Raw genomic sequence first — 15,165 nt, forward strand, 5'->3', positions numbered from 1 at the left:
CTATCGAGATTTGTGACAAGATTAACATTGGTAGTCGCGGTTGTGAATGCCAGGTTATAGACATTGCGTTTTCGTGAACATGGTTGATTCCAAATCCGCTTTAAAAATGACGACATCTGGAATCGTAAAAATGGGTATGGTAAAACCTGAACGTGACACGAAAGGTCAGAAATACTAAGAATTGCTCACCTGTCTCTTGTGCTTTTTAAGAGATATTCTGATGGCATATAAACGCGTAAATTGGAAGAAGCTTATCATAGGTACTCCAGGGTAGTCTACGCGACTTGGAACCTGTGAAGAAAGAATGTCATTCTGCAGGACACAGTATTGGACAAGAGTTAGATAATACAGGAGGTAGAACTGGTATTCAAATGTCTTACTTAGAGTTTGACAAGGGATTTCCACTTAATGAGGTCTTTCCATCAGGCGTGGATTTTCAGTCGATGTCAGCGTTTGCTGGTGCTTTGTTTTCGTTCACTTCCCACCACGTCGCAGCTTAATTAAATAGCTGACAAGTCCTGACTTAGTCAACGACGGCACTCCCTAGAATAGTACTTTATTGGGATGTTGCAGCGATGGAAGAATATTTAAATGAAGATTTAGCTAAAGAACTGTAGGTAAGAGATGTACTTTGTTAACACGTGATCATACACGTGATAGCCTTCGCGACCAACACTTAATAAACATAAAAGTTAGTGACCTCTGGATGCTCCCTTCTCGTCTTCTCATTTTGTTTCTTCAAGTGCGTTTTCAATCCCCAAGCAATAACCACAACACCCAACGAGAAAGCAATACTCGCGACCCAAGCCACGGTATATCTAGGCTCGTGTGAAGAGGGCCACAAATAAGCCGTGTAGACGTGGGCAAGATTTCCAAACGTGTTGCAAATCGCTAGCGACACAGCTTTTTTCTCACTGGTCTGTCCCACGGTAGCACTGATCCATGCTAGAATGATGTTGTTGATGCCGAAGCTGAAACCAACAAAAAGGTAAATGCTAAACATCCGAGCGGCAAGATTAAGTGTTGAAACCGCGATGATGAACCCTACCATTACGATGCACTTGCAGATGGTAATGTGCAGGGTACGTTCGTTCCATCGGCCCGATGTCCATGCCATGCCGATGCCGACAGCGGCAGCGAGGAGATAAGGCGGACATGTTAAGACTAAAGTGATTGTCCGGTTGTAGCCTAGTGTCTCCATTACAGACGGGAGGAAGTTTTGGAAGCCGACAGATGACAGATGGAGGTTGTACATGAGACACAGTGCCCATGTTCGCCAATCAGAGGCTGATTCCCGAAGACCGACCCATACGCTGGTCTTCTCGCGGACATCGGTTGTATCAGTGTGGATACGGTTGTAAGCTAGTTGTTGCTCCTCTTCGGACAACCACCGTGTGGTTAAAGGATGGTCAGGCAAAAAGATGAATGCCAGTATAGCGGTACAAATGGAAAGAGCACCCTGAATAATAAATAGCCTGTCAAAACCTGTTAGCGGACGCAAGTCGAGGTTGAAACACGCTTCACATACCACTGCCAACCAGCCAGACCGTGAGTTTGATCAAGACCCGCAAACACAGCAGCTGCGATAAGACCGGCGAACGAACTAGCTATCATGTTTCCAGTGTAGAATATAGCTAGCCGTACAGCCAATTCTTTGCGGGTATAAAACATGCTGAGAATGAACAAAGCTCCTGGGTAGAACTGCACGCTGTTAGTCACCCGTCATACCCTTGGAATGATGATGACTTACGGGAGCTTCAGTAACTCCAAGGAAAAAGCGAAGTGCTATCATACTCGCATAGTCTTTCGCCAGAAATGTCACAAGACTGACGATTGACCATGCGAGACAAAAGCCGGCCATGTACCATGATGGCTTGACTCTGTTGATGAGCATGTTACTTGGGACTTGCCCAGCACTAGGAGAGTCAGCTATGAGGAGTCGGCATCCGGGTAAAGAAGTCTTACATGTAACCGACGAAGAGGATTGACACGCAGGTATTGTACTGCGTGCCTTCCAAACCGAGGTCCTCTTCCAGGTTGTTAAGGCGCGCATTGACAATCGCGTTTCTGTCAAGGTAATTGAATAGGTACATGAGCCATAACATGGGCTAGTTGAGCATCAGCTATAAGATCTCAAGTGTTTCATAGTCAGATACTCACGATAATGTATTTATCCAGCTTCTTCACCAAGGCAATTTCTCTTGGATCAGTTTTCGCGTGAGCTCCAAACTCATCAACCTTGTCCATCTTGGGAAACTTGGAGAAAACAGCGTCATCATTTGTTGCTGTCGTCTCTGCTCGTTCAATGTGGTCGTTTTGAGCGACGTTATCTTCGTGTTTTCGCCCATCGTCCCCAGACACAATGGGGTATGGGTTATCCAACGCAGACATAATTTAACAAGTCGACAATAGTCAAAATTACAAAAGAATAAACGACTAGACAATGAGAAAAGACAGACAAAATCACTTCATTTTATATCTCATGCCAAGTTCTCCCCCACGGGGTAAGAGTGCGGGGGATCAGCATAACCTTAATCAAATGACGATATGGCGCTGAAAGCGACGCTTGCTATTGGTACGCTATGGATTAAGGTAGTATGGGCTTGTACGAAAGAGGAAGACAAGACCGGCAGATGCTCCCAGTCAAAGAAATGGTCAGCAAAATGGCCATGTTTGGCTGATGAAACCTTTACCAAGCCTGTCGGTTCTGGGCTATCATACCCCGAAGCTAGGGATGAGGCGAATAGAGAGAGATGCAACTACATTGTGATGACGTGGATGTTTGTCTGGGGAAAAAGATCAGCGGTAGAGAAATAAGCTTATCTGGACTCTCATTTATTGGTTGTAACGGGATTATCAGATCTCACGTGAATGGTCCCGTGTCATCTTTCAACTGATATCTGGTGGTAGGTAATCTCCGTTTACAAGACGCTGCTTATGTCCAAAAGAAGGCTCCATAGAGTTTACTCACTACTAGACTATTGACCTCGCTAGTGGCGCCAACACGACTATAGCAAAGACTGTCGCGTGAGTAAACTAACCTTTGAAGATGCCGCGTCATCCCAAGATGACAAGTCATTACCTTCAGCGCGACGCACTGATAGAGTTGTCATTTCCATTCTTCTCACGTGGCAACGCGAACCATATGGACCCACGCAAGTAAATAAGGCGAAGCTTGTTTCAATTGTACAAGATTTGCCTATCTACTTCTCCATGAAAAAAGTGTAAAAGTCACGATGATAACGGAGTTACACGCAATAGACAGATGATCGGGTTACACAAAGACGCGGTAGCATATGTAAAGTATGAAAGTGAGAAAGAGAGAGTTTAGGTAGAATGGAGATTATGCTACCCAGTGCCGGGTTGACAAAAGGTTCTTTTGGGTTGTTACGATTGAGAATACCCGAACCATGTGAGCGTACTTGGAGAATTTAAGAAGAGAGTTCCAAGTTATCAACCAAACTCGCGTCTTATGAAAACTCTTTGTTCAAAAACCGCGTTACAGCAGAAGTTAACAATATATGGACGCAATGTTTATTATTCACTAACTTTAACGTACATGTTCCTGCACTATATAAAGGCCCATCCATCCCAAGGAAGACTCTTCTTTTTCTTCATCATCCAACCACTCCTCATCCTTTACCACACAAGCTAACAAGTTTCCTCACACACACATTCACACACTCAAGACTTTAGACGCATACTCCAAGATGCTCTTCAATCTTCTTGCCCTTGTCGCATTGGCGGCACATGTCACTCCTGCCCCTGCCGAGAATCTGTTCAACCCTGTCGATTTCCCCCCTAATCTCTTCCATCATCGTCCCCCCGCTGCCAGGTCCCTTGTCAGCCGTTATGTCCCACTTTCTGAAGGTGGGTGTTTCCACGGACGAACTGCCCCTTCCATGGACGAAGAGGCACCCTGGGATGGTGGAAGTGTCCGTTGCACCTACTACCCGGAAGGGCCTTACCCCAAGGTCAAAAGCCACAAGTTGATTCCCGGTTTTGAAGGCGCCGCTATCCAAAACGTCTCCATCACTGCTGCGTTTGAGTCCATGGATCCCCTGCAAATCAGGATGACGGTCAACAACACCACTCCTCTGCCCATCACTTTCTGGAAGGAGTGGTCACCTGTCAGCAAGCGCGGTTGGGAACTCGGATACTTCTCTATCGAGTCCGAGATCTGGGGACAGTTCTCTGGAAGGGTTGGCGAGAAGTACCGCATGGCTACTCTGGGCCGCGAGGATATCCCCAAGGGCCCCGAGAACATTGACGAGCTGGTTCAGCTTAACCCCGGCGAGTCTTTGTCTGAAGTTGTCACCATCCCCTACTGCGAACCCAAGGAAGGCTCCCAGTCTTGCAAGCCTTTCATGTGGGAACGGTGGATGGAGATGCTCCGACTTGTGGGTATCAAGCGCATCTTCATCCAGGGAGACTGGTATGGTGTCTGGGCCCAGCCTAAGGAGGAGGTAATGGCCAAGATGGTTGACAACCCCATGGCAGGTTACTGGACTCGCTGGTGGGCCAAGAACGTTCTGTTTCCTACGGACGAGCAGCTGAAGGAGTTTGGGACCTATCTCCCATACAAAGAGTCTTGGTACACGACTAAGGCTGCTTTGACAGGTGTCTTGTCATCCAACATCACCGAGGTCAACTAAAGGTTGGCTTTGTTGGCAAGGAAGGCCCTCTGACGCTGACCAAGTCGGACTAAGTGCACGTCTTGGGGTTGCTTTGCCATGTTTTTGTATTTTTGTTTTGTTTTGTAGTTTAAGGCCTGACTGACAGGTCGGCAGTGCAATGGAAAAGGGATGGCCCAACGGAAAGGGAAGGAAGGATAAAATGAATAAAGTCCAAAAAAAGTTAAAAACGGAAAAAGAAAAAAAGTTCAAAATGGGAAGAAAAAAAAAAACGAATGGAATTGGAAAGAAGGGAACAGAGCAAAGGCTACGGCTCGTCATAGCTAGCCCATTATGTTTCTTAATATTGATGTTTTCTTAGTCCTCCTGCGTTTCGTTGATGTCGAAAGTGATAATGTGATGGGTGACAGGCTATCATCGGGATATGCTCGCCGAAGCATCCAGAGACATCAGTGAAGCTGTAGTTATCCGTGACTCCAACTCAATAGGTATTCTCGTGACAGCCTTGCCAAGCAATGGATAAGCGACGGGTCTGCTGGTCAAATACAGCATTTAGAGAGCGTGAGTTGAAAATAGCTTGGCTGCGCGGATGTGAATCTGGAGTCAGAATGAACCTTGGCAGCCCTACGTAGTAAAGAAGAGCTTTATGTATGCGATCGCTGTTTCTATCAATAAAATAGACAGTAATCACTGTCAGAACATTTCCCACCCAGTTCCAGAAGAGTGAATGCTCAATATACACAGTCTCATCGTTCGCCAGTCTGATCGGTTCTCTCTTGGAGATTAAGCGGTCCTGACCCACCCATTGTCCAGCAGGAAACTGCTATTGACCAAGCTCGATACCCGCTAAGGTACCTCGTTACACAGCATCAGCGAGCTTGGCAACACATCAAGACTTCATATCACACAAATGAATGAAAAGGCATTGATTGACCAAAGGCAAGAGATAATAGCTAAAGCAAAGTATCAATGCTTGGTTCAGTATCCCTTACCACCTTTACTCTCTTGGGATTTCCAAGTCTATGGTGTTCGACACATACTTAAAGTCAACATGTCTAGACCATCGAGGCTCCTTGTCCCAAGCACCAATCGCAAACCACTTTCCTTCGACCCTCATCTTGATCGTCTTGGCGAGTTTCATCATTTCCAACCACTGTTTGTTCTCCTTCTTAGTGCCACTAGGAATGATGATGGTCTGCTTGACTGTCTCGTTGGGACGAAGATGCGTAAGGTCTGATTCAAGATACTCCTTTCTAGGATCCGTCGGGCGACTAAACATTCCCTTAGGTCTGTGATACCATTCGTACTCCTCCCTCTGGGGCGCAAAGTTAATTTTGGTGTCATCCGGATAAACCCTGAAGTGACCCAGGCTGAAGGCATCTTTGTCGACAGGGGAGTTGCGGGTCATGATTGTGACATTCATCTTGCTGTTGTTCCGGATGATGACGTTGACAGCGATGGGATCTTTGCCGTTCTGCTCGATTGTGACGTTGACCTTCTTCATAGCGACGACCTCATCCATACTGAAGGGATATGGTGGATTGAACACTTCGCCACGTGCATTTCGCTTCACTTCACCACGTGCATGTCGCTTCTTGTGTTCTCCCTTTCTCCACTCTCCCAAGCGTGCGGGCTTGTGATAATTGCTAAATCTGGGATCGCCGTTGAATGTATTGAAAGCAGGTCTCCAGGGACTCTTGCGCCTCTCTGACTGCCTGGGATCGTCTCTCGATGGAAGGGACTCGTGATAGTCCTCATCATCCTCGTACCCGTAGTCCTTGTCGTCTTGATAATCCTCATCATCCCTGTACCTGTAGTACTTGCCGTACTTGTTCTTCTTGTACCTGTAGTCCTTGCCATACCTGTTCTTCATGTCGTGGTGCTCTCCCGGCTTGAAATGCTTGCCATCGCATTCGATCGTGTACGTTCCATTGTGATGGTGGTGAACTTCGTGATTAGAAGCGGTCTGTTTTATGCATCGTGGGAATCTTCCTCCCTTGTTCTTGTTCTTACAACGGCAGGCAGTGTTCTTGATGCATGGTGAGGAATCAGCTAGACAAGCTAGGATTCCCAGAAAGATGAGAAGACAGTATAACGGTCTGCAATACATTTTGCAAAATGAAAGTCAGAATGAAGTGCAACGGTAAATCTGTTGAATGTCGTGCTCAAAGGGCAGAGGTACCCGGTCTTTATGTACAGCAACTGAGGGGAAGAAGAGGACACGCATCATGCCATCATAAGTTGATTACTCTCTCGTGTGATCTTTTCCCATGATTCGTCTGGCTGAAATCGAAGCAGAACCCCTCAAGATAACATCGTGCCTATGGTAGGCCACTCTTGAACCGTTATGGTTCAAGGCTTGTACTTCGTCTTGCTCGGTGCGAATTAATGACAGTGTTCTATCATTAACTTGAGCAATGGAAACGATGCAGAATATGCTCCACTGGAATGGTTGGTGCATTGCAAAAGTTTGTATTAGATATGACGTGAGAGTCCATTCCCCTCAAATTCCACCAACACTCTTGTCAACTTCCAGGTGGCCACTCACCTTTGGCGGAGGACGATAAGCAAAGATAGCGACAAAAATGGTTCAATATTCACATGATTTCTTATCGTTATCTGGTTTTCTCTGAAAGCCAACGGGCTGCATTAAATAAGCTCACACTCAATGTACTCAACATCCGAGCAGCAGTGATATGAACCAGCCACCGCCTGACGCATTCCGCCGAGCTGTCGTCCCACTTACTTTTTTTCCCCCTCGTTCCTCACTTTCACGTGAAACATTGAGGTCGAACCATCAAACCGCTGCAATCTCAGCGCATTTGGCTAGTGCTTTTAACTTCAATAATCGGAACAACCATGATGCAACCACGCTCATAAGAATAATTCGTATTCAAGGATTAGACACACTACATGGACAATTATGCGATCCATCGGAAGTTAGGATTCTTCCAATCAAGATCTTGGATCTGTTGCTGGCTCATTCCAGCCAACTCCTCCTCCGCAGACCGACTCGCCCGCTTCTGGTTGTCTCGCTTGATCCACAAGAGGGTCAAAGTACCAAGAACCAAGATAGTAGAAGACGTTGCAAGGTTCAATCCGTTTCCAATGGGATAATTAGGGCCATCGCTCTTGACGAAAGACCAAGTAGAGATGAGACCTCCAATGTTGCCAAACATGACTAGAAGAATAAGTATTGATACAACATCATCGAGGGGAGTTGTAGAGACGTACCATTGGTTCCAATAGCAGCACTTCTTGCAGTGTCACTCAAGACATTGGCACTGATATGCGAGTTTGTCAGAGGCCCTAGAGCAAATGCCGAACTGGCAACAAGGAACGTGGCACCATATCGTGCTTGGCCATTGTTAGTACCCAAGAATATGGCATATCCGACCATAACAAGCGGCGCGCAGAGGATGATAAAGATCTGCCGACGATCCATCTTATAACTGAAAGCTGGAATGAGCACCGTAAAGAAGGCACCGACGACGTATGGTGGGACAGTAAAGAGCTGTTGGGAGATGACGGATCGCTCGGGGTAAATCGTTCGGACAATGGTCGGCAAGAAGAACGCAAGGCCTTGAACGGTAATGTTATCAAGTAGGAAAATGATGGAAGTGGACAGAGTAATAGGACTGCGAATGCCGGCAAAGATCTTTGCTCTGTCCATCTTATCCAAAACTTCTGTCGTTCCGAGACGTTCGGCTTTGATGCGGTTGACAGCCAACGCCTTTTCCTCCTCTGTGAGCCATCTGGCCGAATCGGGTCGATCGGTAAGTGTAGCTAAATCGTATTAGTATTATGTCAGATAAGCAATACGGATTGATCCTACCAAAGGAGATAATGGACAAGGCCACGGTGACGATTCCTTCGATGGCTTCGGAAAGGTTAGCATGTAGAAAATAAGACTGGAGAATGAGACTTACCAAAGATCATCTCCCAACTCTTGAATCGTCCAAAGTGTGGAAGCTTGAGGATGGCTGAGGCGAGCAGCCCGCCAAAAGCACCCGCCAAGGGAGCCATCACGATGTAAAGCGACAATCGAAATGTAAGTTCGCTGCGTTTATACCAACGGCTCATGTAGTATGCAATACCCGGCAGCATACCAGCTTCAAATATGCCCAAGACGAACCGAACACCACAAATTTGGGGGACAGTGTGCACAAAGGCTGTGAAGATGGACACCAACCCAAAACCCAAAGACGTCAAAGGGATGAACCATCCTGGTCCCATGTACTTGCAGAGAAGGTTCGCTGGGATCTCAAAAATGATGTAACTGATGTAAAAGACGGAAAGGACCATATTGTAGTCACTTCCCTCCATTCCGAGGTCAGCTTCTAGGCCGGCAAGACGAGCGTTTCCTAAAGACGCGTTAACTCATCATTCGACGGCAGGTGATGGAGAGTGTTGGCGTACCGATATTTGCGCGATCGATGAAGCAGAAGAGATATAGCAAACAGACTGTCGGGACAATCATAAAGTCAATCTTGCGACGAAGCTTTGCCTCTTGTTTCGGGTCGATGTAGAACTGTGCATCCTCAACGCTGTTCAATGGTCAGTTTCGCCACTTCACGACATTGCCAATCAATCTCACTTTTCCATGGTGCCTCCAACCGGATCTGACGTATTGGACGCCGTGTCGTTTTGGAACTTCTCATTATGATTGCTGTTCGCCATCTTGGACATGGTCAATCATGGATGGATGAGGTTGCAAGATGGTATCCAGGCTCCTGGTAACCCCCTCTTTATAGCAATTCCGACAATTCAGATAGATCGCGTCGAGCCGACATATGCGGGGGTTGAACCATCGGATCCGGGGTGGTGTAGCATTGCAGTTAAAATCTGGGGCAAGAAACCTGGGGTTAGTTAATTGCTAGTCATGGAGTCTAGGCCAAGGTCCAAGCCTCTAGCTGACATCTCAGCCCGCGGAACCTCAAGAGCTCTGCCCTGCCGGCACATGGAATCGGATTGTCATTATTTTTGCCTCTGTTTTATTGGTTTGGAGAAAAAGTAACTTTCCCCGCCTGTCTTGCTCCAATCCCCTTCCAAATGTCGCTGACAACGGCTATACTGAATGAGTACAAGCTCATGTTTATGAACCTGGAACATTAAATGATCCTGTTTTTTGTCGATCTTTAACTGGCTCTTGTTCCTCGGAACCAGAACTGGGCGTTTTGTAATTCCTTGGCAACTTGGTACCACGGCCTTGGAGGCGAGGTCCAGCGTTGCACAATCTGCCATGCAGCTGGAATTACTGCCCAAGGTCATCGTGACTCATTGGTGGTCTCGCCCAACGGTGAAACATGGCTGGCAGTCACATGCTTACTAGAAAAGAGCTTCACAGACAATATTTACAAACGAATATTACCTGATAAGAATGCTCATCTGATAGGCCCTCTCAATCTAGAATTTAAAGCTATTAATTAAAGTAGTGCAACTACTTGAGGCTAGATAAAGGGATTGACAGTCTAGGCGTGGCGTGGCATCGTGTCAAACTGTCGATAGATACGCTTATGTGTCGGCGAACTCTTTTTTCACCGCGCAAGATCCTGTGATTTGAAGCGAGATGAGTGATCACTGACCATAACTTTATACCCCGGAACAGCGCGCAATTGAGCACTAGGTCATAGCGGAGTACATGGTTCCCCAGCCGGGTACACCACCAAGTGAACTGACTGTCAGGTCTTTCAATGCTGGGATTGATCGTTTGATCTCTACACATTGCTGTGCCTATGAGCCATTATTTGGATATAGTAACTGCACAAATAGCACTGTATAATGCATGGCCAAACTTAATCTGAGCCTGAGAAGATGAGAATCCCAGTCCTTGGAGAATGTGTCATCATTTCCTATTTCGGTAGAGATCATCAAATGAAACTAAGCATCTAATCACGTGTTTCGGAAGTCATTCTTACTGGTCAGAGTTCTCTCCTTTCATTCTCGGATTGCCAAGTAATCAACGTGCTACAACCACGAAGAGAATCACATACAGCTCTGGAACTACCGGAGTGAAGATGGAATTCAAGTTCAAACTACAAAAGACACCTCATTCTCGGCCTGACCGTACTCAAAAGGCTCAGAAACCATCCAGCTTAACTTTCGTCAATGTCAGCAACCCAAAAGAAGCCAAAGACAAAGCAACCCTACAGAAAGTACGTCGCCATGTCATGAAAGATATCGGTAGATCAAGACGATCCCGTCCAAGCCACGATTTGACTGCCGCAAAGTCACTGTATCAAGTCGGACAAGCGCCCACCTATTGGGGCGATGTTCAGGTTTGCGTCAACGTCAAGCGGGTTTTCTGGGCTATGGAAATGGTTTCCGGAACACTTTTATCCATAACTATTGTTGATCCAGCAATTAGAGACCGGCAGAAGATCACTAGGAGACAAGATGAGCCGCCTTCCTTGGAAGACATTGAGCAGTATACGCAATCACTTGGTACAGTTCGCAAATCTATTCTTGCCGAGAGTCTGGTCCGTCAGAGAGCGATGATGGGAACCGTGATATGTTTAGCTGTATTTGATGTGAGTCATTATTAGTTCAAGTTGACAATTGCTAATTCTCTAGATGCGGGTTGGTAATTTGAGTTCGTGGACGATGCACATGGCAGGACTTCAGATGATCCTCGACCTGACTGGAGGTCTTGAATCTCTAGACTCCACTTCTGCTTTACGACAAGCTCTGTTCTTGTAAGCCATTCCTAATACCCGGAACGGACTTCCCTAACCTTGTATTGTAGAGCCGATCTTTTTGGCTCCTTGAAACAAGACATCTCACCAAAGTTTCCGTTGCTTCATCTCCAGTTCGAGCCACAAGCGACCTTGTCTCCATACACCCAGAGACTGGTAAAGTCGCTGGAAGAACTACAACTACCAGACCATACACCAATAGTCAACATCCGGTATTCCTTTGCATATGCGTCTCGGGTTGCTGCACTTCTGAATAAGCAGTGGGCAGAGAATCCGACCGATTCTAGCTTTGTTCTACCGACATGCAGTCTTGCACATCAGGCGTTGTGCCTGCCAAGATGGGATCTTATTACAGAAGAAGGCACGGGAGCTATGGCTCAATTATCGGCACTGGCAGAACTTGTACGCATTGCCACAGTATCTCTTTTCTGCATCATCGTTTCTCAGACTTCGGGAGACCTTGGATATATCATCCCTCGCCGCGACGTTCCCTTTCAATATCTAATGTCCCTGATCGATGATAGATTCTGGGATGGGAAGCGGGAGTTGAAACTGTGGTTATTAGTAAACCAGTTCTGTGTAGAAGCAGGCTCTCCGAGAATATGGTATCTGGAGCAACTTGTTAATACAATGTCACAAGGCGATCTCTGGTCCTGGCAGGATTTGATGTCAAGTTTACAGGAGGTGATTTGGATCGAGGGTTTGGCCCCATTAGAGATGTCGGAACTGCGTTTGTATATGGATAAACGGCTATGATAGAACAATGAAACAGATTGAGTCAATTATGTTAACGACACTATGATATGGAACATCAGTAAGTGACTCCGCCACTGGTACTGATATACTGTCCCGTGATCCATCTCGACTTCTCATTCACCAACAAGAGCACAGCATCGCCAATATCATCAGTTCTACCAGCTCTGTCCGCAGCTCTGGTGATAGATATCTCTTCCCTCGACAATTCCTCTTCTTTGCCCTTTGGATACAAATCTGTTATCACGGGGCCAGGAGCAACAGAATTCACAGTGATGCCTTTGCTGCGGCCGAGCTAGGTATTCCATCGTTAGGTACCATCCTATGTAAACAATGGAGAGGAGGTTTGGCTTACCTCGCCCGCCCAACTCCACGTCAAACTGTCTAGAGCCGCTTTTGATGCTGCATAAGAAGAGATATTGACATTGCCTCTCTTTGCGTTGGTAGAGCTAACGTTGATGATTCTTCCACCTGGGGGCATGTAGGCAACGACATAGTGGACCATGTAGAAAGGCCCAAGAACGTTTAATTGGAAGACCTTGGTGAGTTCTTCCACATTAGGCTGCTGGGTTATGGGACTGAAATAAGCGGCACCAGCATTGTTGACTGTGTACCATTAGCCAACAACGGGTTGATGGATGATAGTCAGCTTACCCAGGATATCGATATGATCTGTGCCAAAGCCTTCAAGCGTCTTGTTGACGACATGTTGAGCCCCCTCGATCGTGTCAACTGAGGCTTGGACAGCGATGGCCTTCCCACCTGCTTCACGGAGTAGTGTGCAGACATTCTCAGCGCGTGCTTTGGTTGAGTCAGAGACGTAGTTGACGGTTACCGAAGCTCCATTTCTAGCAAGGGCAAGAGCTATGCCGGCACCGATGCCATTCTCTCGACCTGAGCCAGTAACAATAGCGACTTTTCCTTCGAGGCTTAGAGTGTCGACCATGATTTCTTATAGCAGAGGAATGTGTCGGGTGATGATCCCAGAGAGATGGTCGAGTGGGCGCCGCCTCTAATAGGTCTTCGTCTTCGTTACAGTCAGCATTTTTCGCCCGTTCCAAGGCCGAACAATAGGACCTGACACCGATAAATGACGACAAACCCCCACGTACTCGGACCAAATGAATATTTCACAGGAAGAAAATTCTAGTTAAAAGTCTCCGTTTCGTCCGAAATTGTAGTCGTGTAATCTGTCGGGTCGAAAATTGCCTATTTAGGGAAATGGTCATGATGACTGGGTGGAGTCGTTGGAGATCAGAGCACAAGACACGGTCGAATTTCCCGCTTACAAACAATGGATTCAGTGGACAAGAGACTTTTGAGACTAAATATTCATGACTGATTGGTAAAATATGGTCCTCACAAATGGGCCATGTTCTTGACCCATCTTGGCTCAACATCCATCACATATCTGCAAAAGGGTGGCAATGAGGCACACCCGAATCGTACGGATAACGTTCTAGAATCATCTCACTCTTGATTGACCTAGAATCTGACGCGCCAGCGCCTCATTGGCTGAATCGAGCCTGTCGACCTGGTGTATTTGCTGGGATGTACTTGGCGCCTCTGTCTCTGTTATTGTCTGGGAAGAATAGAACTATCACCAGATCCGATCGGTTTAGGTATGAGGGATATGGGTCCTCAATTTTACCGCTGGATTATGACTGCAATTGACTCTCGTCGAACTCAACAAAGGGCATACGTCTCGTCAACAATGGGCTCTCGCTACTGATCTTCTCCCAGTCATGAGCATGTAGACAGGCTTGTCTGGAAGCCAGCACAGCCGGGCGAGTTCGTGTGACTACGGCTTTTGTGTAGTCATCCACAGATGTCCTCAACTTCTCGGATGTTCCACCAGCTTGCAAGATAGGAACAACACAATCGACAAAGTCTTCCACGTCCAGGATTACATGGTTTGCCCCCTCTCCTCGATCTGGGTCGTCAGCATACGAACATTTGGTGGAGCATCTGATATGACTTACACATTGCCATAGCGTGAAGAGCGTCACCCATGAGTACAACACGGCCAGTTGTCTGAAAATTGGGGGGTGGAGGCAGGTCTTGAATCTTGAGGCCTTTGACATCTGCATCGACGCTGGCGCCCAATGCAAGAGACCGCCAAGGTTCAGCGAACGTTTTTGCGAATTCATGGATTAACTTCAATTGCTCTTCGACTGTTTCGGGAATTTCGATTGGGGCGTCTCTACCAAAGAATCCGGTGCGATATGGCCAAGAGACGCACATTTGTAGTACATAAGGATGGGTCCCATATCGGTGATTGCCGGGAGCGTCGAGCATGCTCAGAAATACAAACATGCTGTGAGACGAGTGGGTGCTATGCATGAAGAAAGGGTCGAGGTCTCGAAACGGCTTTGCTTCATCAGGAGTTAGCTCCAGCTTGATGCCGAGCATACGAACTGGTACATCGTGGAGCTTCAAATCAGGTAAAAGAGCCCGTCGGACTCGAGAGTGACTGCCATCGCATGCCACCAACAAACTTCCAGTCACTGAGCTTCCATCTTCAAACGTAGCAGTGACAGATTCATCTGTAGACTCGACTTCCTTCAACGCTTTGTTCCACTAAAGCACCCGTATCAGCACTCTGGTCAGATATTGAGATCCTCAGCTTACCTCAACATCTATTCCACTAGCCAAGATATGTCTGAGCCCTTGTCTCGTTACTCGAATTCGGCTTGCTTCGGATGCTGTCGGTGTTGACGCTTTCAATTCGCCCGTAGCCAGGTCAAAGAAAGGAAACCTCGACGACAATCCTTCCTTGATAGCCTCTCGATCGACATAAGCCTCTGGGAGACGGCTGTAGAGATGTTCTGGAAGAAGCGACTGCAGCGCAGGAAGAGACCAGTTCAATGTGAGTCCCCACCCTACACCACGTGTTTCAAGATTTGCATCACGCTCGAATACGCGAACGGGGATTTGATGCTGAGTCAGGCTTTGTGCAAGGAGTAGACCACTGATACCCGCGCCAATAATTAAAACAGGTCGTTGATCTTCAGAAGCCGCCATTGCTATTTACCTCTGGGTGTCTCAAATAATTCGCCGCAGTGTTTGATCGACAGCACCTT

General features: G+C 47.0%; 7 protein-coding genes across 7 annotated transcripts; 2 read left to right on the forward strand and 5 right to left on the reverse strand.

Annotated features, from left to right (window-relative positions):
- Nucleotides 1–676: 676 nt before the first annotated feature.
- FSST1_012477 (major facilitator superfamily domain-containing protein) lies at nt 677–2,391 on the reverse strand (the record flags this gene model as incomplete). The annotated part of the gene is made up of 5 exons (XM_083235707.1): nt 677–1,475; nt 1,529–1,701; nt 1,751–1,916; nt 1,966–2,108; nt 2,161–2,391. 5 exons carry the CDS (start codon nt 2,389–2,391, stop codon nt 677–679), a joined length of 1,512 nt encoding a protein of 503 aa, XP_083082173.1.
- Nucleotides 2,392–3,710: 1,319 nt separating this feature from the next.
- On the forward strand, nt 3,711–4,655 carry FSST1_012478 (uncharacterized protein; the record flags this gene model as incomplete). The annotated part of the gene is made up of 1 exon (XM_083235709.1): nt 3,711–4,655. One exon carries the CDS (start codon nt 3,711–3,713, stop codon nt 4,653–4,655), a length of 945 nt encoding a protein of 314 aa, XP_083082174.1.
- A 976-nt stretch (nt 4,656–5,631) lies between these two features.
- On the reverse strand, nt 5,632–6,744 carry FSST1_012479 (uncharacterized protein; the record flags this gene model as incomplete). Its single annotated transcript, XM_083235710.1, has 1 exon — nt 5,632–6,744. The coding sequence occupies one exon, from the start codon at nt 6,742–6,744 to the stop codon at nt 5,632–5,634; it is 1,113 nt and encodes a 370-aa protein (XP_083082175.1).
- Nucleotides 6,745–7,555: 811 nt separating this feature from the next.
- Nucleotides 7,556–9,314, reverse strand: FSST1_012480 (major facilitator superfamily domain-containing protein; the record flags this gene model as incomplete). Its single annotated transcript, XM_083235711.1, has 6 exons — nt 7,556–7,815; nt 7,869–8,420; nt 8,470–8,514; nt 8,564–8,998; nt 9,054–9,181; nt 9,232–9,314. The coding sequence occupies 6 exons, from the start codon at nt 9,312–9,314 to the stop codon at nt 7,556–7,558; spliced, it is 1,503 nt and encodes a 500-aa protein (XP_083082176.1).
- Nucleotides 9,315–10,651: 1,337 nt separating this feature from the next.
- On the forward strand, nt 10,652–12,085 carry FSST1_012481 (uncharacterized protein; the record flags this gene model as incomplete). Its single annotated transcript, XM_083235712.1, has 3 exons — nt 10,652–11,164; nt 11,208–11,329; nt 11,380–12,085. 3 exons carry the CDS (start codon nt 10,652–10,654, stop codon nt 12,083–12,085), a joined length of 1,341 nt encoding a protein of 446 aa, XP_083082177.1.
- Nucleotides 12,086–12,140: 55 nt separating this feature from the next.
- On the reverse strand, nt 12,141–13,028 carry FSST1_012482 (SDR family NAD(P)-dependent oxidoreductase; the record flags this gene model as incomplete). The annotated part of the gene is made up of 3 exons (XM_083235713.1): nt 12,141–12,377; nt 12,438–12,688; nt 12,737–13,028. The coding sequence occupies 3 exons, from the start codon at nt 13,026–13,028 to the stop codon at nt 12,141–12,143; spliced, it is 780 nt and encodes a 259-aa protein (XP_083082178.1).
- A 712-nt stretch (nt 13,029–13,740) lies between these two features.
- Nucleotides 13,741–15,106, reverse strand: FSST1_012483 (uncharacterized protein; the record flags this gene model as incomplete). The annotated part of the gene is made up of 3 exons (XM_083235714.1): nt 13,741–14,015; nt 14,065–14,662; nt 14,714–15,106. The coding sequence occupies 3 exons, from the start codon at nt 15,104–15,106 to the stop codon at nt 13,741–13,743; spliced, it is 1,266 nt and encodes a 421-aa protein (XP_083082179.1).
- Nucleotides 15,107–15,165: the final 59 nt, after the last annotated feature.

The sequence above is a fragment of the Fusarium sambucinum genome, chromosome III (assembly GCF_050947815.1).
Source record: "Fusarium sambucinum isolate potato_lamoka chromosome III, whole genome shotgun sequence".
NCBI classification, from domain to species: domain Eukaryota; kingdom Fungi; phylum Ascomycota; class Sordariomycetes; order Hypocreales; family Nectriaceae; genus Fusarium; species Fusarium sambucinum.